General features: G+C 42.6%; 1 protein-coding gene across 2 annotated transcripts in view; it reads right to left on the bottom strand.

Moving 5' to 3' along the window:
* MYOT (myotilin) overlaps positions 1–25,731 on the bottom strand; it is a 91,975-nt gene that overhangs the window by 43,978 nt on the left and 22,266 nt on the right. For both annotated transcript variants that reach the window (XM_053465381.1, XM_053465382.1), the window contains exons 4-5: positions 24,553–24,599; positions 4,588–4,717 (exon numbers count right to left, since the gene is read on the bottom strand). In XM_053465381.1, the coding sequence (XP_053321356.1) occupies positions 4,588–4,717; positions 24,553–24,599 (177 nt within the window). The remainder of the gene's footprint in view (positions 1–4,587; positions 4,718–24,552; positions 24,600–25,731) is intronic.

A 25,731-nucleotide genomic window follows, 5' to 3' on the forward strand; every position in this document is an offset into this window, starting at 1 on the left:
CCAGATATGCCATTCTGAAATTCATTATACGCCCTATACACCACTCTACCTCCCCCTATACACCACCCTAACTCCCCCAGATATGCCACTCTGCCTCCCTGAAATTCATTACACACCCATACACTATAACTCACCCATACACCACTCTGCCTCCTCCCCCTCCAATACACCACTCTGCCTCTCTCCCTCCTCCCATACACCACTCTGCCTCTCTCCCACCTCCCATACACCACTCTGCCTCTCTCCCCCCTCCCCATACACCACTCTGCCTCTCTCCCCCTCCCATACACCACTCTGCATCTCTCCACCCTCCCATACACCACTCTGCCTCTCTCCCCCCTCCCATACATCACTCTGCCTCTCCTCCCTCCCATACATCACTCTGCCTCCTCCCCCTCCCATACGCCACTCTGCCTCTCTCCAAACTCTCTGGTGTCTTGTGAACCTCCGTTGCTGACAGGCACTTTCACTGGAGCTGGTAGGAGCTATGCAGATCTATTGTACTTCGGCACTGAAGTGCAGCAGAATTGAAGGGGAGTAACAGAGGCTGTCTGTGCGTATCGTGCAGACACCCACCAGCTGACAGAGAGGATGATCCTCTGCAGGAGACCTCGATTCTCTGTCAGCCGGTGGGGGTCTGCACGATGTGCACAGACAGCCTCCGTTATTCCCCTTCACTTCCGCTGGGGCTCCTACATCATGTGATGCTGGCGCTGCATCGTAGAAGCCCCAGCGGAAGTGGAGGGGAGAGGCGGAAGTTGTCTGCGCGCATCGCACGGACACCCACCGGCTGACAGTGAGGGGAATCCAGGTCCCCTGCAGCGTTGCGGGGGATCTGGATTCTAGTGTTATAATCCGATCTCTGTTTGAGGTCGGATTATATAAGGAGAGGAGTTTTTCAGAGCATTTGCTCTGAAAAAAACTCTTTTTATAATCAATAAAAATCGATTTGACTAATCGATAATGATAGTTGTTGCAGCCCTATAAATCATTATTATAGCTTTTTAAGTTTTGGATTCATATACACTACTTGCCACTTCCCAAGCCTTTGGTCTTTATTTTCTGTAAGTTTTGGTTGTATTCATGTATTCTTACAGGTGTTAAGGGATAGGTTTTCCTTAATTTCTAGCTCAGATCCAGAGGGGTAATGAGGCAATTACACCCTCTGTGAATCGGGACAGTACTGAGTCTCGGATTTACTTTGTTATGGCCCTAGGCTGCATAGAAAATATGCTGAGGATTCAGCAGTGTGAGTTATTTGTGTGTACATGCACCTGGGTATGTTGGTGTGTAACTGATACCCACCTAGTGTATGTCGGTGTATGCTAGTATATGTGTCTGTGAATGTAAGTGTATGTCTAGGCATGTTAATAGCTGTGTGGGTCTGTTATTGTGTTTGGGTAGTAGACTTGTGCACAAGGTCCAAAATCATTTCGGACAAATTTTTTACTAATTAGTTTTCTGGAAACAAATTTTATTTCTTACCAATTCAGATTGTGGAGGAGCAGAGCTGCTTTGGAGAGACCTTTTTAATTTATCAGTTTTTTTTAAATTTATTTATTGGAATGCGAATTTGCAGTCCTATGGGAGCATTTCCTCGCATCTCAATGTAAGAAAGATATATTCTTATATTTTAAAATATATATTTGTTATACATTAACCATTCTCTGCCTCCACTGAATATACATCCATCTTTAGGAATGGGATCCATAAAAGGAAGAGCACATTTACAAAGGGTCTCAACTCCACATGGATTATACAGTATCTAACAAAAGTGAGTTCACCGCTCACATTTTTGTAAATATTTTATTATATCTTTTCATGTGACAACACTGAAGAAATTAAACAAAAACAACAAAAGTGAGTATCCTTTGGAAATGTCCAAAAGGGTCCCAATTAGCCATTTTTCCTCCGCAGTGTCTTGTGACTTGTTAGTGTTACAAGGTCTCTGGTGTGAATGGGGAGCAGGTGTGTTAAATTTGGTGTTATCGCTCTCACACGCTCTCATACTGGTCACTGGAAGTTCAACATGGCACCTCATGGCAAAAAACTCTCTGAGGATCTGAAAAAAAAAATGTTGCTCTACATAAAATGGCCTAGGCTATAAAAAGATTGCCAAGACCCTGAAACTAAGCTGCAGCACGGTGGACAAGCCCATACAGTGGTTTCACAGGACGGGTTCTACTCAGAACAGGCCTTGCCATGGTTGACCAAAGAAGTTAAGTTCATGTGCTCAGCATCATATCCAAAGGTTGTCTTTGGGAAACAGACGAATGAGTGCTGCCAGCATTGCTGCAGAGGTTGAAGAGGGGTCAGCCTGTCAGTGCTCAGGCCATACGCCGCACACTGCATCAAATTGGACTGCATGGCTGACATCCCAGAAGGAAGATGATGCACAAGAAAGCCTGCAAACAGTTTGCTGAAGACATGCAGACTAAGGACATGGATAACTGGAACCATGTCCTGTGGTCCAATTAGACCAAGATAAACTTATTTGGTTCATATGGTGTCAAGTGTGTGTGGCAGCAACCAGGTGAGGAGTACAAAGACAAGTGTGTCTTGCCTACAGTCAAGCATGGTGGTGGGAGTGTCATGGTCTGGGCCTGCATGAATCCTGCTCCTGGGGAGCTACTGGGCTCATTGAGGGAACCATGATTGCCAACATGTACTATGACATATTGAAGCAGAGCATGATCCCTTCCCTTCAGGGACTGGGCCGCAGGGCAGTATTCCAACATGATAACAACCCCAAACACACCTCCAAGACGACCACTGCCTTGCTAAAGAAGCTAAGGGTAAAGGTGATGGACTGGCCAAGCATGTCTCCAGACCTAAACCCTATTGAGCACCTGTGGAGCATCCTCAAATGGAAGGTGGGGGAGTGCAAGGTCTCTAACATCCACCAGCTCCATGGAGGAGTGGAAGAGAACTCCAGTGGAAACCTGAACTTCATGCCCAAGAGGGTTAAGGCAGTGTGGGAAAATAATAGTGGACACTTTGGGACCAATTTGGACATTTCCACTTGGCGGTGTACTCTCTTTTGTTGCCAAGGTTTCGACATTAATGGCTGTGTGTTGAGTTATTTTGAAGGGACAGCAAATTTACACTCACTACTTTGTAGCATTGTTAAATGTTTGGAATTAGTATGGTGCCATTTTCTATTATTTAACACTTGGGTGTACGAAGCGCACTATTAGAAATTGGTTTGATATATTTTTTTTCTATTTCTGGTTGACACAACTATGGGGAAGGTGCAGCTGATGTGGCAAAAGGCATAGTGTACACAATATCACTTTATTGTTTAATGTTATTTACTGTCCTTTTGTTTTAGATTAAATTCATGGGGCTTTTTAAGTTCAGAAAAAACATTTCTCTCTCTGTCCTCCAGCCCTGTCTGTGCAAGTGCACCCTGCCCCTGCCTTGTATCTGCTCCCCTGTTCACTTACCTTCTCCAGCCATTTTCTTTTCTCCACTAATTTCTTGGCAGATGGAGAGACCATGCTGGCAGGGAGTGGGGAGGAGAGGGGAGTAAGTATGTGAGACAATGTCCTGCTGCATAGAAAAAAACACAGAAGAAGGGGAGGGATGTGTAGTGCACAGACACAGTGCCTACCATAGATGCTCCTCTAAATTATTATTCTATTTCTCATCTTTGTACCTCACTAATATAAGTTGGTGTTTTGGTTGAGATTTTTAAAGATATTAACATTTTTATTTTTAAGTGATCTACATGATTTTTCAGTATAGATATCTCTGCCATTACAATGGTTAATTATAGCTGTCAGGACATCAAGGCATGGAAGGAGCCCAGGTGCAGGGATTTTTTAGTATAGAAATCTCTAGGCTAACTATAGCCTTTTTTTCTTTTGCTGTATGATACCTTTTGCACCCTGTCCAAAAAGTCTAGCAGCAGACTTTTGGGGCTCTGAATTCTTAATATATGTACCCACTTTGAACCTTAACCACATCTTATGGGAATACTGCCAAAAATGCTAATCATAGGGTGTGTAAGCCTTTATTACTCCAGATAAAGCAACATTTTCTAATTACTGGCAACCATCCCCAAAAGTGTGTGAAAGGGAGAAAAACCTCATCCATAGCAGGCAAATGAATGAACAAATTCAACAAAATGTTGATGTTTCCAAAAGTCCAAATGCACAAGTCTAGTATTTAGTGTGAAGTATGTGGGTCTGGGTATATTAGTGTATGAGGGTGCCTGGGTATGATCTCATGTATGTGTTGGGGTGTCAGGTATGTTAGTGTGTGTCTGGGTATGTCAGCATATCTGTTTCTGGGTTCATTAATGAGTATGTCTGTGTATGTTAGTGTCTGATGGTATGTCAGTGTCTGAGTGTATGTGTTGGTGTGTGTGTGTCTCTGAGTGTTTTAGTGTTTCTGTCTGTGTGTGTGTTTGTGTGTGTATGTAAGTGTCTGAGTGTGTGTTAGTGTAGGCTAGCATGGATGTGTTAGCGCAAATGTGTTTATGCATGGGTAATTTTTTTTTTAATTATGTGTACTGGCACCTCATTTTTTACAAAAAAAGCACTGATGAGGAGTACTACCATAGTTTGACAAAATCATCTTTACTTTAAAGTTTATCCTGCAGAAACGTCCTTCATCCACAACCAGATTCTCTGGAACTTGCAAAAATCTTGGTGGAAAACATTTCTCTTGTATTGATCCACGTTCAGCAACTTTTTCACTTGATGAACGATTCCTGTAAAATATAAATATACACCTTTTAATGCATGCATTTATTGACATGCAGAGGCTCATATGCATATGTATAGGGTGGGTTTCATTCCCTCATACTTTTATTGTTTGCATTCTATTTATCCCTACACTCAAAGAAGAAAGTAGAAGTGTAGATGAAGGTGTTGCAGTGGATGTAATCTACTTGGATTTTGCCAGCCTCCCTGTGCCCTGCCCCCCCACTTCCATGCTATCACATGCATATTCATTTATCACAAACATTAATTCCCTCATTCACGTATTCTCATTCATAACCTTCCCCCACCCTTACCCGAACTGCAGATCTTCCGGTGCAGCTCGCAGACTAACGCAGGGGCGTTCTCTCCCTCTGCGTTGCTCGCAGTCTGTTTGAACTTCACTTGACCTGCCCAGGGGAACAGGAATGGAGCGGAGTCACGTGAGGTGACACGCATTCACGTGACTCTGCTGGGTTCCTGCATCCCCTCGATGGAGCTAGAGACACTGCTGAGCAACACAGAGGGAAGCGGCAGGGCCCCTGCAGATGATTATTTATATAGTTATTTTGTTTCGGCCACCGATATATCGGTGCATCCTTACTGTCTTGGTGTGTGTCTGGGTGTCGGTGTGGCAGAGCCTGTTCTGGTGTGTGTGTGTTTGAGTGTCGATGTGACAGAGCCTGTTCTGGTATGTTTGGAGGTCAGTGTGGCAGAGCCTGTCAGGTGTGTGTGTGTTTGGGGGTCGGTGTGGCAGAGCCTGTCCTGGTATGTATTTGGTTGTCTGGTTCCTGGCACTTTACTTACTGCAGGAATAAATAGAACTATTTAATTTTTACCGTACTTATCCAGAGATAAGACACCCTCCTAAATTTGTAGTCACTTCAGAGGACAAAACTTTCTTGGTCCAGAAATCAGTAAGAGGAAAAGTAAAGGTTTTCTGTTACGTAATATATTTTAATCTGCATATTATATTAAAAAGGATTAGTGGTAGTAAATTGCGACTTCAGGCATCCTGTGTATGATGACTTTTTTAGTGTACTGATTACTCCCAGTCCCATCACATAAAGTTCTATCCTATATTATATGCCGAGCACTGATGTCATCTTTATCCAGTATACATCGATGTTGATGAGTTAAGATTCTGTTTATTTTATTTATTTCCATAAAATGACCACCAAAATCCTCAGCACCAGGCCCGTGATGCTCTTAATCTGGCCCTGCCTCCAGTGTGCATCAGCCATCTTAAATCCAATTCATACCCACAGTGTGCTCCAGCCTTGTGCAGTTTTATTTGGCTAAAATTGTTTTAAATGCTTTGTGGACTTTTTCATTATCCCCAAATTAACCCTGTATTACCGTATTTGCTCGATTATAAGACAAGGTTTTTTTCAGAGCAAATGCTCTGAAAAATAGCCCGCGTCTTCTAACCGGGGTCGTCTTCTAATCAGACCTCAAATAGAGGTCTGATTATGAGACTAAGATCCAGATCCCCCGCACCGCTGCAGGGGACCTGGATCCTCCTGTCTCCCCCCCCCATTTAACACCCCTCCACACACACTTACCGGTGCTTCCTGCTGTATTGCCGGGGCAGCGGGTTGACGTCTACGCGATCCGCGTAGACAACGTCCGCTGCAGCCGGAAGGAGGTGTGGCTAGCAGCGGGGGTTGTCTGCGTCCGTCGCGCATACTTTCCTCGACTGTCAGAGATCAGAGTTCCCCGCACCGGTGCGGGGAACTCTGATCTCTGACAGCCGAGGAAGGTATGCGCGACGGACACAGACAAACCCCCGCTGCCAACTCCACCTCCTTCCGGCTGCAGCGAAAGGAGATGTCAACCCGCTGCCCCGGCAATACAGCAGGAAATTGGAAGCACCGGTAAGTGTGTGTGTGTGTGTGTGCGCGTGTGTGTTAAATGGTGGCATAGGGCATTTCTGGAATACCTTATACCCCTATATGCCACTCTGGCACTTAGGGGGTTAAAAGGCATATTATGGGGCAGAGTGGCATATAGGGAGGTATAAGGTATTTCAGGAGGCAGAGTGGCGTTAAGGGGGCATTTAATAGAGCACTCTGCCTCCTGAAATGCCTTATACCTCCCTATATGCCACTCTGCCCCATAATATGCCTTTTTAACCCCCTAAATGCCAGAGTGGCATATAGGGGTATAAGGCATTTCTGGAGGCAGAGTGCTCTATACAATGCCTTTTAACTCCCTTAATGCCACTCTGCCTCCTGGAATGCCTTATACCTCCCTATATGCCACTCTGCCCCATAATATGCATTTTAACCCCCTAAATGCCAGAATGGGATATAGGGGTATAAGGCATTTCTGGAGGCAGAGTGGCACATAGGGGGTCAAAAGGCATACCATGGGGCACAGTGGCATATAGAGGGTTAAAAGGCATATCATGGGCCACAGTGCCATATTGGTGTGGCAAGGTTGGAAAATACAAGGAAATAAAAACAAAAAAAATATTTTCTCAATCATAGCTTTTATTAAAAAAAATAGTTTACATGAATTAACATTTACTGGTAAAACTTTTTTCCTTTAGGGTAGCCTTATATTCAGGCTTTTTCTTTTTTCCTAAGTTAATATTCAGATTTTGGGGGGTCGTCTTATAATCGAGCAAATACGGTAATATGCATTATAAAGCTAAAAGGCCATATTTTCTCTCAGTGAAAAATGAGTGCGGCACACGCACATATACATTTCTGATGAAGTGGCCCACTGCAGAAAAAACTTGGACACCCCTGTTCTACACTCTTAAACCGTTTCAAGGAATGTTCTCAGAATTTATTTGGATGGGTAACAATGCCTATGATTTCCTATGCAATTCTGAAACATCCAATAAAATCTGGTGGTTTGGCTTCCCCAGACATTAATAAACTAATGAGGCCTGCATGATTTTACATTCTATTCAATGTAAAATGTAGCCTCATACTCTGCTACTTGGTTGATGCCAGAGGAGGCCCCTGCAGGCAACCAATAGGCTCACTCGCACGGCCTTTTGTAACTCCTGGTGGCGAACCTACTGATTCCCTGCAATGCTGCGTAGTTAACGGGAGCAGAAATCCGTAGGTTCGCCGCCAGGAGTTAAACTTGGAGCAGGGAGACAGGCCAAGTTGTGTGCAACATCACAAATAACAATATATTGGAGCAGGGAGACTGTAGGGAACTCCAGAGGAGTTCCTTAAAAATACAGGTGGAGACCGGAAAGCAGGAAGCAGGCTGAGGAACAGGAGCCGGGTCTGGTATACGAGGGGTTAATCTTGAACAAGCCGGGTCTGGTACACAAAGGGTCAATCTCATACAAGCCGGGTCTGGTACACAAAGGGTCAATCTCATACAAGCCGGATCTGGTACACAAAGGGTCAATCTCATACAAAGCCGGGTCTGGTACACAAAGGGTTAATCTCCTACAAAGCCGGGTCTGGTACACAAAGGGTCAATCTCCTACAAAGCCGGGTCTGGTACACAAGAGGTTAACTCAGGAACGAAAGGCACACAAACGAACTGCACAGCACAATAACTGAGCACTGAATGAGTCTCAGTGCTCAGTTTTTTAATTGCCCGCTCGTGAACGCCACTCAGACGCATAAAGTTTTGTTGTGACGCGCGCGCGTCTAGTAGCTGGCGTGCCGCGAATGGAAGAGGAGGAGGCGTGGGACCTGCCGGACCCCGGGACCCTTACAGAGACCGTGGTCTCCCCAGGCCAAGTTGCACCATCAGGAGTTAAAGGGATGTGCAAGCAACTCTATTGGTTGCCTGCAGGGGCCTCCTCTGGCATCAACCAATTGGTTGATGCCAGAGGAGGCCCCTGCAGGCGACCAATGGGCTCACTCGCACAGCCCTTTAACTCCTGATGGTGCAACCTGGCCTGGGGAGACCACGGTCTCCCTGCTCCAACATATTGTTATTTGTTATGTTGCCCACAACACATACTTCCCCCTGGGGCTAAATATCTTACCCCTCACTACAAAATGTAATGGGGATGTAAACCTCATCAAAGACAGCACCCTGCACCTTATCACAGTGTACTTCCTTTGCCAAGCTCGCCTCCAGCCAGTCCATTCTCATGATAAACAAGAGCTTGGACTTAACCAATGCCAGAGTCGGTGGGAATGTCTGGATCCACTGCTGTATGATCGACTTCCTGGCAGCTTCCTTCAAGATTCTAAGTTGAATTCTATTTCCCTTATATTCTATTGGGATCACTCCCAGAATAGATAACTCTGGCGTGACATGCCTCAAAGGGAGTTTTAATTGTTTACTGTAGGTAAGCGTGGCTGTTCAAAAAGCCCTGAGGCGGGTGCATTGCCAGAAAAAGTGGAATAAATCTGCATGAGGGGCATTACACTTCATGCAACTTGCATCCGCCCTAATTCCTGTTTGAAAGAGACGCAGGAAGAGAAATAAGCGTGATGTGTAATTTTCAATAGCATGTCTGTGTAAAGGGCAGTAGGTATCACCCTCCTTGTTGCATAGGCAGCCTCCTAGATATCCTCCAATTCCAAGGTGGGTATGCACTCAAGCCACCTATGCACCCCCCCATCCGCAACACAGGTAAGTATTGTGTTTCTTTCATAATAGAGTACACAATTGCTGTTGAGCACACAAGATCTAAAGTCGACTTGATCAGTTTATCCAGTGGGTTATCCCAATCCTCAGGCGCAAAACATTGTTTTTGAACCAAAACGTAGCTATGTACTTGAAAATAAACAAACAAAGATATTGGCAACTCTGGCCTCAAGGCTCTTATCCCCTCATATCAAAGTACTTAAAGTGACGGAACCCTCGATCACTGGGGCCACTGGAGAGGCCTGACAGCCAGCCTCCTCCCTATTGACTATGGGCCCTGACTTTGTAAAGACTTCTGTGGCTACCCCCAGCACGATATCATTTTATCACTTGCTGAGGGGATTATCTCTGGCAGACAGCCAGGATCTGCAATCAGGGAGTGACCGCCACGTTGTTTAAGTCAGTACCACCTCAGTTCCACCACTACAGACATTTCCCCCGGCCAATCCCTGGAACTGATTTCGGCCAGTAATAGATAGTGGAGAATGGGACCCCATTGTATTGTTAATCCCTTTACTGCCCCTGTTGTCTCTGGGAGGCAGATTAAGGGGGTCGTTTGTATCCCAATATCTTATTTTATATTAATGTGCGCTTTGCTGGCTATATCCAGCCCTGTGTGTGAAAAATAAAGCAGTCTTCGTTTTGGTTATACCCTACACTGAGTCTCGGCTAGTGACTGGGAAACTGGGGAAAGAGTGTGTTTTCCCAGGCTAAGGGAGCACAAGTCAGCGGAGGTAGTCAGTCGGACTAGCCAGCTCCATGACAACCGTCTTTGCCGTAGAGTCCAGAAATGGATCAATCATGTGTATGTCCCTATCTCTCCAAAGGGCATAAGGGTGTCCAGCCCTACCCTCCTGAAAGGCAGGATTACTTACCCATGGCAAAAATTAAGTATATTGCCACTGAAGGTGAAGAGGCAGCCTAATCACCTTCCAGGCCTTAATTGTGTTGATCAAAGGCGGTTAGTTTTAACAGAGAGTCGGGAAGCTGGGAGGCTATGGTATGTAAAGCAGGCATGAGGGATAGTTCCTGACAGGTGGCCTGTTCTAAACGAGGATCTGTCTACAGACCCTTGCATCTGATCCAATCCACCGCAAATAGTTAACTTTAAGCTATTTTCTTACATAAAGGGCAACCCCCTACCTATCTGCCATGCTTATCCTTTCTATATAACATGCATCCTGGTGTGGCAAGATCCCAGTCATTTTGCTCATAGGAAAGAATGCACCACAAGTCAAATATTTAAAAAAGTCAATGTAAATGAGAGGCTAATGCTTTTTCTATTGGTTTTTCATAGATAATCCATCAGCAACAAGCCAAAGCAGCTATTGACTATGCACCATGGAAAGGTTTTTTTTTTTTTAAGTTTTTGCTTTTAAGGATTAAAGACCCAGTGAAAGTACTGAGCACTTTTATCACAATTTATCTTATTTATTTAAAGTGCTTACTATTTAAAAAAAATTGAATTACTTGAAGTATTAATAAATTGTTTCAAAACGTTTAAATTAATACGAATGTCTTGAGTGATTATTCTAAGAAAGGGGCTAGGACACCGCCTTAAGAGTGTCCATATGTGTCTTTTATGAGCCTAAATTTTTAATTTGGCTCTGAATACGGTGAGCAGGCTGTGTATAGGTTTTAACATTTTCATTTTATGCAGTGATGTTTTTTTTGCACTATGATGTCTCTCTTTGCCTTTTATATATCATACGATACCTGCATTTGAAAGATATCAATTGAAAACCGCTGATCGACCTATGCACGCTCGAATTTAAGTATTTTAAGGTTACTTTATCTATAGATTCAATATTTCATAAGCGCTTGGTTAGAGAAATACTCTTTTTTTACTGTTTTACATTTGTACTATTGCATATTTAGTTGGGGGAGTTTTTATATGCACTTTTAGCAGTTTCTCACCATAGCAGCTTATTAACTATTATTGGTTATCTCATATCTGTTATTTTAAGCGCAGATCTTTTTGATCTGTATACAGATTAAAGACTACTTGAACATAATTTGATTTTCTTTTTATCTAATATAATGACAGCTATAATGAATAACTCTAGAGATTCAAACTTAAGTCTTGGACATGGTCAGTCGTAATCTAATTGCTGGTTCTTGTTTTCTGGCAAACCCAGATCCTTTCAGGAGCTAATGTCTGAGTACAAAATAGACCACAGTGTATGATTCAAAACTCTTTTAATAGGAGCTTAATGTTATTTGTAATTAATCTCTCCAGGTCTTCATTTGTCATATTAATTCATAGTTTGAAAAAGACATAAGAAATATAGAATGTAGCAAGTTAGTAGAACATTTCATATTTAAAAAATCTGTGGTCTAAATTCAATGTCTTTGAATTCTGTAAATCAATCATTTTTATTCTGCTCTATGCTTATGAAAACATATATATTTTAAATATTTCCACAGTTGAGAAAGTAAGACCGAGAAAAGTAAACATACAGAAAAATATTTTGCTTATTTATGCACTGTAAAATAAATATGCATTTCCCCCTCCCTGTATCATATGTTTTATGAACTAAAATTATGATTTTCTCTTATACATTTCCTCTTGCAAATCATTTGTAGAAAGTATATTTTTGGCACAGAATATTACAGGAGACCTTTACAAGCTTTACCAGATGAAATCTAACAGCTGCTGGAAGAACATTTCAAATGGTCTGTGGAATGTAGCATTTGTGTACTGCATTTGCATTAGTGAATGAGAACATCATTTGGAACAGTTGTCATTTGAGCAGGTAATCCTAAAATAGAACTAACGGCATATGGTCAAATGGTTTAGCACAGGGGTGTCCAAGTTTTTTCTGCAGTGGGCCACTTCATCAGAATTGTATACGTGCGCGGGCCGCACTCATTTTTCACTGTGACAAAAAATATGGCCTTTAATAAAATATGCAGATTAAAATAAAGTAAAATGACACAAAACCTTTACTCTTCCTCTCACTGATTTCTGGGCCTAGAAAGTTTTGCGACTACAAATTCAGGATTCCCTAGATTTATTCTAGGGATGAACTAAAATGAAAATTCTGGACCAAAACATTCAGGGTTCACTTAGCCAAAACCGAAAATGGCCCCCACCTTTAAAAATAATAATAAAAACTCACATTTTTAATAAAAGTAGGTAACACACAACTGGACAAAATTAGCAATATGACTTGGCAACCAGTAAATGCTGGCAACCCAGGCAACCAGTAAATGCTGGTACCTAGGCATGATGGGACTGTGCTCGCTGTGATTGCTGTTAGCAATCACACTCCTATCATGCCAAGTCAGCCAGTACATGCTGGTACAGGGTGGCTGTAAGTGATGTGCAGACCCCATACTGCTGGCAGCATCACTACACAAGGGGGGCAGCTATCTAGGTTTCAGCATGTACTGGCTGACTTGGCATGATAGGAGTGTGATTGCTAACAGTAGTCACAGTCTCATCATGCCTAGGTTCCAGCACTTACACATCCATCCAGTAAATGCTGGAACCTAGGCATGATGGGACTGTGATTGCTGTTAGCAATCACACTCCTATCATGCCAAGTCAGCCAATACACGCTGGTACAGGGTGGCTGTAAGTGATGTGCAGACCCCATACTGCTGGCAGCATCAATACACAAAGGGGGCAGCTAGCCAGGTTTCAGCATGTACTGGCTGACTTGGCATAATAGGAGTGTGATTGCTAACAGCAATCACAGTCCCATCATGCCTAGGTTCCAGCACTTACACATCCATGCTATCACACACACACACTCATTTATTCATATAATCATTCATTCACAGATTCATTCCCTCAATCACACACACTCATTCAAACACCCTCCCCACCCCCTTACCTGGACTGCAGCTCCTCGATGCCGCTTACAGACTTCAGCAGGGGGCGCGGCCTCCCTCTGCCTTCTCTGCTAAAGCACAGAGGAAGTAGGATGTCACGTGAACTCCGCTTCCTCTGTGCAGTCCAGAAGACCCTCCCACAAGTAAGTAGCAGGGCTTGAGGTGCGGCTCGCATAAGATCGGTTGCCCTGGCTGCCGATCTTACGCGGGCCGCACCTCGAGGTCTTGCGGGCCGCATTTGGCCCGCGGGCCGCATGTTGGACGCCCCTGGTTTAGCACAAGTAACATCAGACACATTTCATCCCATTGCACATGCAACAGAGTATTGAGTTTAATGGTACTAAATAGGTATTGCAGTATAGGTTATTATGGTTTTACCTTGTGAATGGATACATGATATATACATATACTGTATATAACAATCTTTGGCTAGATAATCACCTTATTCAATAACAGGTTTATATAACATACCAGTCTAATAAGACTGTGGTGGCTCCTCCATAGGAGCACATGCGCACGTGAACCCCCAAGCACAAAAAGGAAAAAAATTGGCAAAATTAATCAAAAATCCATTTTTATCTAAATTAGATTAAAATGGATTTTTGATAAATTTTGCAATTTTTTTCCCTTTGCACTTTGGGGTTCACGTGCCATGAAGCCTCCTGTCCCCTGATGTAGCCTGTCTATGCCTCTTCCTATCGCCCCTATTATTATTTATACGCCCCTAATTTGCTCAATTGCTGTCGTGCTTGCTAAAGCGCCGGCTGAGCCGCCCATTTGATCTCTGTTCGCACAGTAAAAGCTATGCGAACAGGAGGAGGAGCTCCCAGCCAACACACTCCCCACCCAGTCCGGAGTCTCCCCGCCCTCCCTAGTGTCTGACCTCAATCCCTGCAGTCACTCTAACGATTGGCCCTGCCCCTTTCCTGATAGTTGCTGAGCAGTGTGGACGCTAACTGTGAGTATAAAATTAATATTCGGGCTCCATGTTTAATGGGGTGTTTAGGGTTAATTTAGGGCCAGTTATGGTTAATGGGGTGTTTAGGGTTAATTTAGGGGCAGTTATGGTTGAAGGGGTGTTTAGGGTTAATTTAGGGGCAGTTATGGTTGATGGGGTGTTTAGGGTTATTTAGGGGCAGTTATTGTTAATGAGGTCTTTTGGGTTAATTTAGGGGCAGTTATGGTTGATGGGATGTTTAGGGTTAATTTAGGAGCAGTTATGGTTGATGGGGTGTTTAGGGTTAATTTATGGGCAGTTATGGTTGATGGGGTCTTTAGGGTAAATTTAGGGGCAGTTACGGTTGATGGGGTCTTTAGGGTTAATTTAGGGGGCAGTTATGGTTGATGGGGTCTTTAGGGTTAATTTAGGGGCAGTTACGGTTGATGGGGTCTTTAGGGTTAATTTAAGGAAATTTATTTTAACCTGTACATTAAGTAGTAAATGTACATTTAATTTTCAAAATGTATATATTGTGAACTTCCATTGGAATTACCCACCAGCCGCCACTGGCTGCACTCATTTTATAACCGCACTCATTTACTTCCATGTTCCTCTAGCCCTTTTTAACCTTTAGATCATGGTCACATATTTCTGCTTTTATACGAATCATTTTAAGCATTCCAACAGACCATAAGAATCAAAAATAATGCAAAAAAAGGAAGGAAAAAAGACACCAAAAACAAATACCAAATATTAGATACAACATAATTTACACATTTATCAAAATTATCTCACCTTTATACTCATTCACATTGATTGGTATTGTGTGTATTAAATTAATTAAGATTATTCATCTTCAATTGCGTCACCTGCCCTATACAAAACACCAATATACATAATTCACATACAGTGGTTTAACCAGAGTTGCAGTCGCCAGGGGGAAAAAACCGCTGTGACAAATATCAAATGTTTACATTTTGCCAAGGTGACCATCTGATTGTAAACACACAACTCCTTTTCAAACAATTAACGTAACTTAATTCTAGCTTAATTTTAGCTGTTCTGCTAAAAAAGTGATCAGCATTAGCTGACTAAAAGGAATGAGAATCTTAAGACATATAAGGCCATCCATAATACTGTTCCTCTATACATTTCTGACCTCATTAGCAAATACTCTCCTACTCAATCCCTACGTTCTTCCCATGGGCTAAGGCTCTCCTCCTCACTTATCACCTCTTCCTTTTCCCGTCTACAAGATTTCACTCGAGCTGCCCCATATCTCTGGAATCTACTCCCAAGGAACCTTCAGCATTCACCCTCCCTCCCAACATTCAAGAAACATCTAAAAACCCACTTCTTCAGAGAAGCATACCATCTTAGCTGTTAGAACTTCCTTGTCATCGATACAACCACCACACTACCTCTCACCCTTTCTCTGTGCCTTATGTTTGTAACCCCATTTCCCTCTAGATTGTAAGCTTGCGAGTAGGGCTCTCTCCACCAAATGTATCGGTTTATCTTAGTCTGTCAATTCTTGTCTTGTCATATCCCTTGAATTTATGTATTGTATTAAGCGCTGCGTAAACTGTTGGCGCTATATAAATAAAAGATAATAATAATAATCTTCAGGCAAATGAGCGAAGGATATTAAGTGTTTACATTTTGGTAAGATGGACAGTTTGCTTGTATAGTCCCTAATCAAACAGTTGGGCTACTAGGCTGTAGCTGCCTAATTTCTAATTGTTTCTAAATATTTTCTTATATTTTATCTAGATTTAGGCTATTTCGGCCCACTAGGCGTCACTGGTCTGAATCTCAATTTAGGCTATTCTGGCCCAATGCTGCAACTTACCCTGCCGATGCCACTGGTCTCCCTCCCTGTTCAATTAGTTAGTATGCGCCGGGTTAAATGTCCGTACGAGCGACCAATAAAGTCGCTCGTACGTACATTTAACTAATTGAACAGGGAGGGAGATCAGTGGCATCGGCAGGGTAAGTTGCAGCATTGGGGTTTTAAAACCCCAATGCTGCAACTTACCCGGCACATCCCACTGGTCTCCCTCCCTGTTCAATTAATTAAATGTCCGTACGAGCGAACAATAAAGTCGCTCGTACGGACATTTAACTAATTGAACAGGTTAGGGAGATCAGTGGCATCGGCAGGGTAAGTTGCAGCATTGGGGTTTTAAAACCCCAATGCTGCAACTTACCCTGCCGATGCCACTGGTCTCCCTCCCTGTTCAATTAGTTAGTATGTGCCGGGTTAAATGTCCGTACGAGCGACCAATAAAGTCGCTCGTACGGACATTTAACTAATTGAACAGGAAGGGGGATCAGTGGCATCGGCAGGGTAAGTTGCAGCATTGAGGTTTTAAAACCACAATGCTGCAACTTGCCCTGCAGATGCCACTGGTCTTTAACTAATTGAACAGGGAGGGAGACCAGTGGCATCTACAGGGTAAGTTGCAGCATTGGGGTTTTAAAACCCCAATGCTGCAACTTACCCGGCACATCCCACTGGTCTCCCTCCCTGTTCAATTAATTAAATGTCCGTACGAGCGAACAATAAAGTCGCTCGTATGGACATTTAACTAATTGAACAGGGAGGGAGATCAGTGGCATCGGCAGGGTAAGTTGCAGCATTGGGGTTTTAAAACCCCAATGCTGCAACTTACCCTGCCAATGCCACTGGTCTCCCTCCCTGTTAAATTAGTTAGTATGTGCCGGGTTAAATGTCCGTACGAGCGACCAATAAAGTCGCTCGTACGGACATTTAACTAATTGAACAGGGAGGGAGATCAGTGGCATCGGCAGGGTAAGTTGCAGCATTGGGGTTTTAAAACCCCAATGCTGCAACTTACCCTGCAGATGCCACTGGTCTCCCTCCCTGTTCAATTAGTTAGGGGTTAACTTTGTTTTTTAAAGGGTTAAGGGGCCGTGCAAGTGAGCCTATTGGTCACTTGCACGGCCCTTTAACCTATGGATTTCCGCTCCCGTTAACCCCTTCGATGCTGTGTTAGATAACACAGCATCGAAGGGGTTAACGGGAGCGGAAATCCATAGGTTCGCTGTCAGGGGTTACAAAGACCGTGCGAGTGAGCCTATTGGTCACCTGCAGGGTCTTCCTCTGGCATCAACCAATTCGCACTGCCCTGTAACCCGTGACGGCGAACTTGCGGATTTCCACTTCCGGGAACTGCCGCGATGCCGCGAAGACAAGGTAAGTTAGAAGAGGGGGGGCGGAATGGTAGACGATGACGAAGACAATCACGAAGATCTTCGTGGTGTGTGTCTTCGTCTTCGCCTACGTTTTACCGCTGCCGTCTTCTCTTCGGCGTGTCTTCGGAATGAACACGAAAACGCACTCTTCGTGTTCGTTTCCATGTTCGCCCGAAGACGAATGCACAAGTCTACTAGTAATTCAGTGAAAGGGAGGAGATCTTCTATTAATGAACAACATGGAGCTGTTTTCAAATATTCAAGTACGGGAGCAATTGGGAAGTACTGATAATAATAGTAAAAAGCAAACTGCTGTAACTGTCACCAAGACACTTAACTTTAAAAAAGCTCATTTTAACAAGTTAAGGACATGCTTGCAGAGAATTAATTGGGATGACATCTTTGACTCAAGAGATACAGAGAGGAGTATATTTAAACAGTACTGTTAGGAAGGAAATCCACAAGAAAGAAACTAAAACCCATGTGGATGATTAAAAGTGTTAGGTAATGCAACAAAAATAAATTGGCATTTAAACTGTACAAGTCAGAGGGCTCAGTGGCATCATACAGTATGTCAAGTATAAAGATGCCAACAAAGCTTGTAAAAGGGCTAAAGACTGGCTAAATTTAACAATGAGAAGATTATTTTTTAAGTGCATTATTGCCACAAAATTTAGGAGTGACAATGTAGGTGTTTTGAAATCTGGAGATGGTAAGTGAGGATCAGGAAAAGGCAGCCTTTTTCCCCTGTATATAACAAAAGAAGAGCCACTTACTGCTGATTGGCAATTCAGCACTACAGAAACCATAAATCAATCGTGGGAATGGCTGACTCAAGACAAAGTTTTTAAACATTTAAGTAAACTCAAAGTAGACAAAGCTCCACGGCCAGATGGGATACACCCGAGGATACTACAGGAAGTTAGTCAAGAAATAGCTAGACCACTGTTTTTGATTTTCAAAGATTATTTTCAGTCGGGGATTGTACCAAAGGATTGGCGGAAAGCTGATGTGGTTCCCATTTTTTAAAACATACAGACCTGTAAGCTTAACATCTGTGGAGGGGGATTTTTTGGGGAGTTTATTAAGAGATGGAATACAGGAATATATTGTGAACAATGATATAATCAGTAGGAGTCAGCATTGTTTTGTGAAGAACAGATCATGTCAGACCAATTTAATTGCATTGTATGATGTTGTGAGTAAATGTATAAATCAGGATGTTTCTGTAGATGTCTATTTAGATTTTGCAAAAGCATTTTACACTGTTCCACACGAGCGGTTATTGTCCTAGCTTATTGTATAAGCTAGGACAAATAGGTCTTGGAGAAAATTCCTGTGTGTCAGGCATCACCTAGAGTCCCACAAGGCGTGGCCGCCCCTTTAAGAGGCCCGGCTGGACTTAAACTCACTATGTCATCACCTAGTTCTGTTATGGACTGAACTCGCCTCTCTCACCTGGCCTCATCTTCAGGCTTTAAAAGATAAACCTCACCTCCAGCCCGGTATCTGGTTGTTGTTTTTGCTTCTGGATGCGCTGTGATTATTTGCCTGATTTCCTGGACTTTGACCTCTGCTTTGATACCTCGTTTATGAACCTACACTGCCTGCCTTTGACCTTGGAACTGTTTTTGACTACGCTACTTGCCTTTGCCCTTTGTACTGGAACTGTGAATTCGTTTATGAATCTACAGTGACTGCCTTTGTCCTTGGCACTGTTTAATTAACTACACTGCCGTCTTTCTTTCGTTGGGACTGTATGTTTATTATTGGTTGCTCATTAAAACACCTTGCTTATCAAACCTGCGCTACGCTCCATCCCTGTTTCTGACACTGTGTTTGGATTAGACATTGGCTTAGTGTCAGGGCGCAAAGAGTTGCTGTTAATGGTAAATTCTCAAGCTGGACAACTGTGGTAAGTGGGGTGCCTCAGGGTTCTGTCTTGGGTCCAGTTCTCTTTGACTTATTTATTAATGATCTTGAAATAGATAGTGGAAGACACTTGTGTTTGCTGATGACACAAAATTAGTTAAGGTTATAAAGTGTGACCAGGATGTAGCTTCTCTTCAGAATAATTTGGATAAACTAGTGGACTGGGCAAATAAGTGGCAGATGAGATTCAATATAGTGTAAGGTAATGCACTTTGGTACCAAAAATAAGCATGCAACTTATACTCTTAAGGGCATTGCATTGGGAAAATCAGAAAAGGAGGACTTAGGTATAATTGTAGACCAAAGACTTAGCAACAAAGTGCAGTGTCAGTCAGCGGCTGCAAAACTGCAAAAGCCAGTAAGGTACTGGCATGCATAAAGAGGAGCATTAAATCACAAGATGAAAATATAATTTTACCTCTTTATAAAGCAATGGTGAGGCCTCACCTTGAATATGCAGTGCAATTTTGGGCACCAGTTCTTAAGAAGGATGTTAAAGAGCTGGAGAAAGTGCAGAGGCGGGCTACAAAGTTAATTAGAGGAATAGAGAATTTTAGTTATGAAGTAGGACTAGAAAAACTGAACTTGTTTTCACTTGAAAAGAGACTTCTAAGAGGGGATCTGATCATTGTACAAATACAGACAAGGTCAGTATAAACAGCCCTCTAGTGATCTATTCACCAAGAGGTCTCTACACAAGACACGGGGTCATCAGTTGAGACTTGAGGAAAGGAGATTTCAGCATAGAAAAGGGTTGTTCACAGTAAGAACAATAAGAATATGGAACTCTCTGCCTAAGGATGTTGTACTATTAAGAAAGGTCTGGACGTTTTTTCTGGTTAAGCACAACATAAAGGGCTACAACTGTTAAAATGACAGTCGTATTAGAAAGTTGACCAAGTGAGAAATCTTAGTACCAATTGAGCATAATTTAAACACAACAATGTTGCTGACCATGTCCATCCCTTTATGACCACAGTGTACCCATCTTCTATGGCTACTTCCAGACGGCTAACGCACAATGTCACAAAGCTCACATTATCTCAAACTGGTTTCTTGACCATGACAATAAGCTCACAGTACTCCAATGACCTCCACAGTCACCAGATCTCAATCCAATAGAGCACCTTTGGGATGTTGTGGAACGGGAGATTTGCATCATGGATGTGCAGCGGACAAATTTACAGGAAATGCGTGATGCCATCATGTCCATATGGACCAAAATCTCTGAGGAATGTTTTGAGAACCTTGTAGAAGGTATGGGAATGAAGGCAGTTTGGAAGGCCTGGTAGTAGCAAGGTGTACCTAATAAAGTGGCCATTGGGTGTAGAACAACAGAATAATGCACAAAGCAAGCTTTGCAGGTATAGACAAAGGTGAGAAAGCTCCACTAACCAGAAAATCAAAGAGATCCTCCTACTCAATATACCATCCTGAGAGCATAATTCTTTAAAATCAGTACAGTCTCGCAAAAGTTTATACCTACAAGTGAGACAGGTAATGTACTGAACAATCTGAATGGGTCCTACAGTAAGTAAAGTGCCAGAAAACAGACGACCAAATACACACACCAGGACAGGTTACATAGTTACATAGGCTGAAAAAAGACATGCGTCCATCAAGTTCAGCCTTTCCTATATCTGTTAATTTGTTGCTGTTGATCCAAAAGAAGGCAAAAAAAAACCTGGTTTTGCTCTTTCCAATTTTGCACTAACCAGGGAAAAAATTCCTTCTTGACCCCAAAATGGCAGTCAGATTTCTCCTTGGATCAATAAGATGTTTCCCCATAATTACAGATTATATCCCTGAATATTATGTTTTTCCAGGTATCCATCCAGTTGCAGTTTAAACGTCTGTACAGACTCCGATAAAACTACCTCTGCAGGCAGAGAATTCCACATCCTTATTGTCCTTACTGTAAAAAAACCCTTTCCTCTGCTTTAGTCTAAATCTCCTTTCTTCCAGTCTGAACGCATGACCACGTGTCCTATGCATAGTCCTGTTTATGAATAGATTTCCACACAATGGTTTGTATTGGCCCCTAATATATTTATATAATGTTATCATATCCCCTCTGAGGCGACGTTTTTCTAAACTAAACAGATTTAAATTAGTTAACCTTTCTTCATAACTATAGTGCTCCATTCCTTTTATTAATGTTGTAGCCCGCCTCTGCACCCTTTCTAGTGCTATGATATCCTTCTTTAGAATAGGTGCCTAAAATTGCACAGCATATTCAAGGTGCGGCCTTACCATTGATTTATACAGAGGCAACATTATATCTTTATCCCGTGACTTGATGCCCCTTTTTATACACGACAATACCTTACTGGCCTTAGCAACCGCAGACTGACATTGCACATTGTTGCCTAGTTTGTTGTCTATAACAATTCCCAGATCCTTCTCATTTGTCGTTACCCCTAATTCACTACCGTTTAGGGTGTAGGTTGCTTGTGCATTCGCTACCCCGAAGTGCATAACTTTACATTTATCTACATTGAATTTCATCTGCCATTTGTGTGCCCAGTCCCCCAGTCTATCTAGATCCCTCTGCAGCACTGTAATATCCTGCTCGCCCTGTATAACTTTACCTAGTTAAAGGTTCTGGCACACCAACACCCAGACACACACACCAGGACAGGCTCTGCCACACAGACACCAAGACACACACCAGGACAGACTCTGCCACACCGATGCCCAAAAGCACACATACCAGGACATGCTCTGCCACGCAGACACCCAGGCACACACCAGGAGAGGTCGCTGCCAGACCAACACCCAAACACACAGACCAGGACAGCCTCTGCCATACCGACAGCCAGACACACCAGGACAGACTCTGCTACACCAAACACATAAACCATCCCCCAACACCCCCACAGAGGGGGGAGTGGACCAAAGCAGGATCATGTCATTAGCAGGAATCCAGAAGTGCTCTTCTGGACCATATCCCCTCCAGCATGCTGCAAGCCTAATCTCTGCTACCATGCAGGAATCGTGCATCATGACATCAAAAGCGCTGCCCCACAACTGTGAAACCTCCTTACCCCCATTTTAAAAAATTTACAAAAATCAACAAAATATTTTTTTTATATTTTTATACCAAAAATATGCTAATGAGTTTTTTTGTTGACTTCAACTGCCATTACTCTTAGCCTGAATCAATTAGAGGTATGGGAGTGATTAACAATTGGTGCACTGGAGGCATATTGATTCTCTTCCTAGAGTTTGTGTCTTTAGCAGAATTTAACTCCTTCCTATATGCCTACCCTGTGCTATATTCCTGTGCTATATTGTGTACTCTGACCTTAATGTGTTTGTTCTAATTTGACTAATTTTAAATGTTTGGAAAATGGTGGTAAATTTCAATTTCTTTGTTTTTTTTTCATATTCTTACCAATATACCATGTGATAGCATACATTGTTTACCCTAAACTAGGTAATAATGACTCAAAGGGTTAAATGACTATACACTTTTTAGGAGCAGAAGAGAAAATAGAACAGGGCAAGGGTAAAGCAGGTGAACTGAGGGCAATATGGCTGCGCTTGAGGTAACATCGTCTCCCTGATCCTCTAGTTGGGGGATAGGACATCAACACAATCACCATCATCTTGCCCTCACTCCAGTTTGGCAGAAGTTGCTGCTGGGTTATGTATGCGGAGATGCGGACGAAGAAAGAACATAGCAGATTAAGGATTGAAGACTGAAGCTAGAATAGAGGATGAAGAAGATGAGGAAGAATATGTGGAAGTGGTTGACAGAAGCGGAACTGGTCGACAGAGAAGGTAGGGAAACATTTAGAGAGTGTGAGTGAATGAGACTGAGAGTGTGAGAGAGTGAGTGAGAGAGTGTTAGTGAATGTGGACCCACACATTTCGAATGACAATTCTCAGCTTTTTGCTTAGTTTTCGTCTGGGGGTCCTGGTAAATTCGGTAAATTTGCAATTCGTACAAATCCGAATGCACAAGTCTACAATACACTATATGTACGCTATTGTTTTTATTTTGTTTTCTGTCTTTTAGGTGTGTGCTCTCTGCCTGGGTTTTTCTTTATTGTTTGAGACACATTAGCGGATAAATGTAATCAAAAGGAAGATAGTTTATGTTTATTTCATTTGGTGATTGAGCTCACTTTGTTCCTTCATATAAATCTTTTTTTTGACTATCCAATAGACTTGGGCACCAGGGAGGTCTTCGTGTTAGTCTTCGGGGAAAAAAAAATCTTTGTATTCCGCAAATATTCGCCCTTTCCTGTCTCCTCTTCGGGCAAATATTCGTGGACATTCTTCGTGTTCGTTTTTTTCTTAATTTTTTCCGGTTTTGTAGAAGGGGTTAATACAGGGTTAACGTGGTAGGACTACGCAGCAGCTCTGGCGCCAGGAGTTTAAATGTCCGTATGAGCAACTCTACTGGTTGCCAGCAGGGGGCTCGTCTGCCATCAACCAATGGTTGTCACAATAGAGTCACTCATACGGACTTTTAAAATCCTGGTGCCGTAACTTGACCGGCAGAGACAACTGGTCTCCCTGCTCTATCAGTTAAATGTCCGTACAAGCAACTTTATTGGTCGTTCGAACGGACTTTTAACTGTTGCAGCAGGGAGACCAGTGGTCAGGTTGCACCTTAAGGAGTTAAGGGGCTTTGCAAGTGAGCCAATTAGTCGCTTCCACGGCCCTTTAACCTACGGATTTTCGGATTGGTTGATGCCAGAGGAGGTCCCTGCAGACGACCAATAGGCTCACTTGCACTGCCCTTTAACCCCTGATGGCGAACCTACGGATTTCCGCTTCCGTCAACTCCTGCGATGCCGCAAAGATAAGGTAGGCTAGATGGGGAAGGGACCAGCGAGATTAGTAGACGAAGACGAAGACAATCACGAAGATTCTTCATGTTGTTTGTCTTCGTCTACGTTTTACCGCCGCAATCTTCTCTTCTTCATGTCTTCGGAAAGCCTGAATGCTATCCAAGATGGCATGTGGAAATGTGTGAACTGGATTTATACCAAGATCAGGTTAGTCATATTCCAACATAAGTATATTTTATATATATTTCCTTTTTGTGTTCCAATGATATTTCCAGGAAGCCTAAATTTTGGTGACTATTGCTGACTTGTAGTTGTGAAAAACCTTGTAACACGATTTATATATCATGAGTTATTAACGACAAGTAAAATAACAGAATGCTGAAAGCTGGACTGGCCTTAAGTATGCAGAAAACTAAAGATTGCCCTTGTGTTAACAGGATTAAGTATATCATTTAATCTAAACAATGTAAAATCTAAACTTTCTAATAAACATACACCATGAAAAGCATAGTTGAAAGGTAAATGTTACCTTGTTTTTGTGGGGTGGTCCAGGTTTTTTGTGCTTTCTGACATATGCTGTAAAATAAATTTAAATTAGAGAATATTTTGTATGCCATTGCAGTTTGTTTATCTATACATAGCATGCACAGAAATATTCTTAGAGTTTTACTGAATTATGATTTTGGCTAAAAATACATGCTTTACTTTATAATGCTGCCATTTTTTATTTTACTATGGTTTTCTTAAATGCAATCTAAACTTGTTTCCCATACTACTATATGGTTACTATAGCCAGTGTCATTTAACCTACATCATTAGATTAGTGAATCACATATTTCATTCTCTTTGATGTTACCTTAAAATGTAAAACAGAGAGAAATATGTTCATGATGTCAATGCAAAGGACAGCTGCTGGAGCAAAAAATTGAATAATTACCATTTTTTTTTTACACAAAACCATTAGATACAAAGATTGTTGTGATCCGGAGGGGGTCAACGGGGCAATTGCCCCACCACCAAGATACAAGGAGGCAAGCTCCAGGAGTAGGGATAAAGAGGTAAGTCCAGGCACCTCTTTATTATCTCCCTAACTTTAAATTGCATGACCCTGTTGTCAGACTGAGGCTTCGCGGGGTAAGTGCGTGTATGTTATTGTCTGTCCGGGTACGTATGTTAGTAAATACATGTGTGCAAGTATATGTGTCTGGGTATGTTAATGTGTGTCAGCCTGAGTATGCATGTTAGTGTGTGCCTGCCTGAGTATGCATGTTAGTGTTGTAGTGATATATGCATATTCATGGACTGTGTTGCTTTAATAGGCAGGGGATTCCCTGAGTAGGAGGGGTTTTATGTGAGCACATGTTGATGTTAGTTGAGCAAGGACTCTACAGTTGATGACGTTACTGATTAAAGAAAAGCTGTTCATCTGAAGTGAGTGTCAGTATTAATTATTCTGCACGAACTACAGAACACACAACAAGTGTGTGCCTGCCTGAGTATGCATGTTAGTATGTGCCTGTCTGAGTATGCATGTTGGTGTGTTTCTGGCTGTATATGTATGTGTGTCTGGATATGTATGTTAGTGTATGCATGTGTGTCTATCTGAGAATATTAGAATAGGTGTCTGGGTATGTTAGCAGGGCCGGCCGAAGACTTAACGCCGCCTGGGGCGAAGTTTAAAATGCCGCCTTTTAAACTTCGCTGACGC

The sequence above is a fragment of the Spea bombifrons genome, chromosome 4 (assembly GCF_027358695.1).
Source record: "Spea bombifrons isolate aSpeBom1 chromosome 4, aSpeBom1.2.pri, whole genome shotgun sequence".
Classification (NCBI taxonomy): domain Eukaryota; kingdom Metazoa; phylum Chordata; class Amphibia; order Anura; family Pelobatidae; genus Spea; species Spea bombifrons.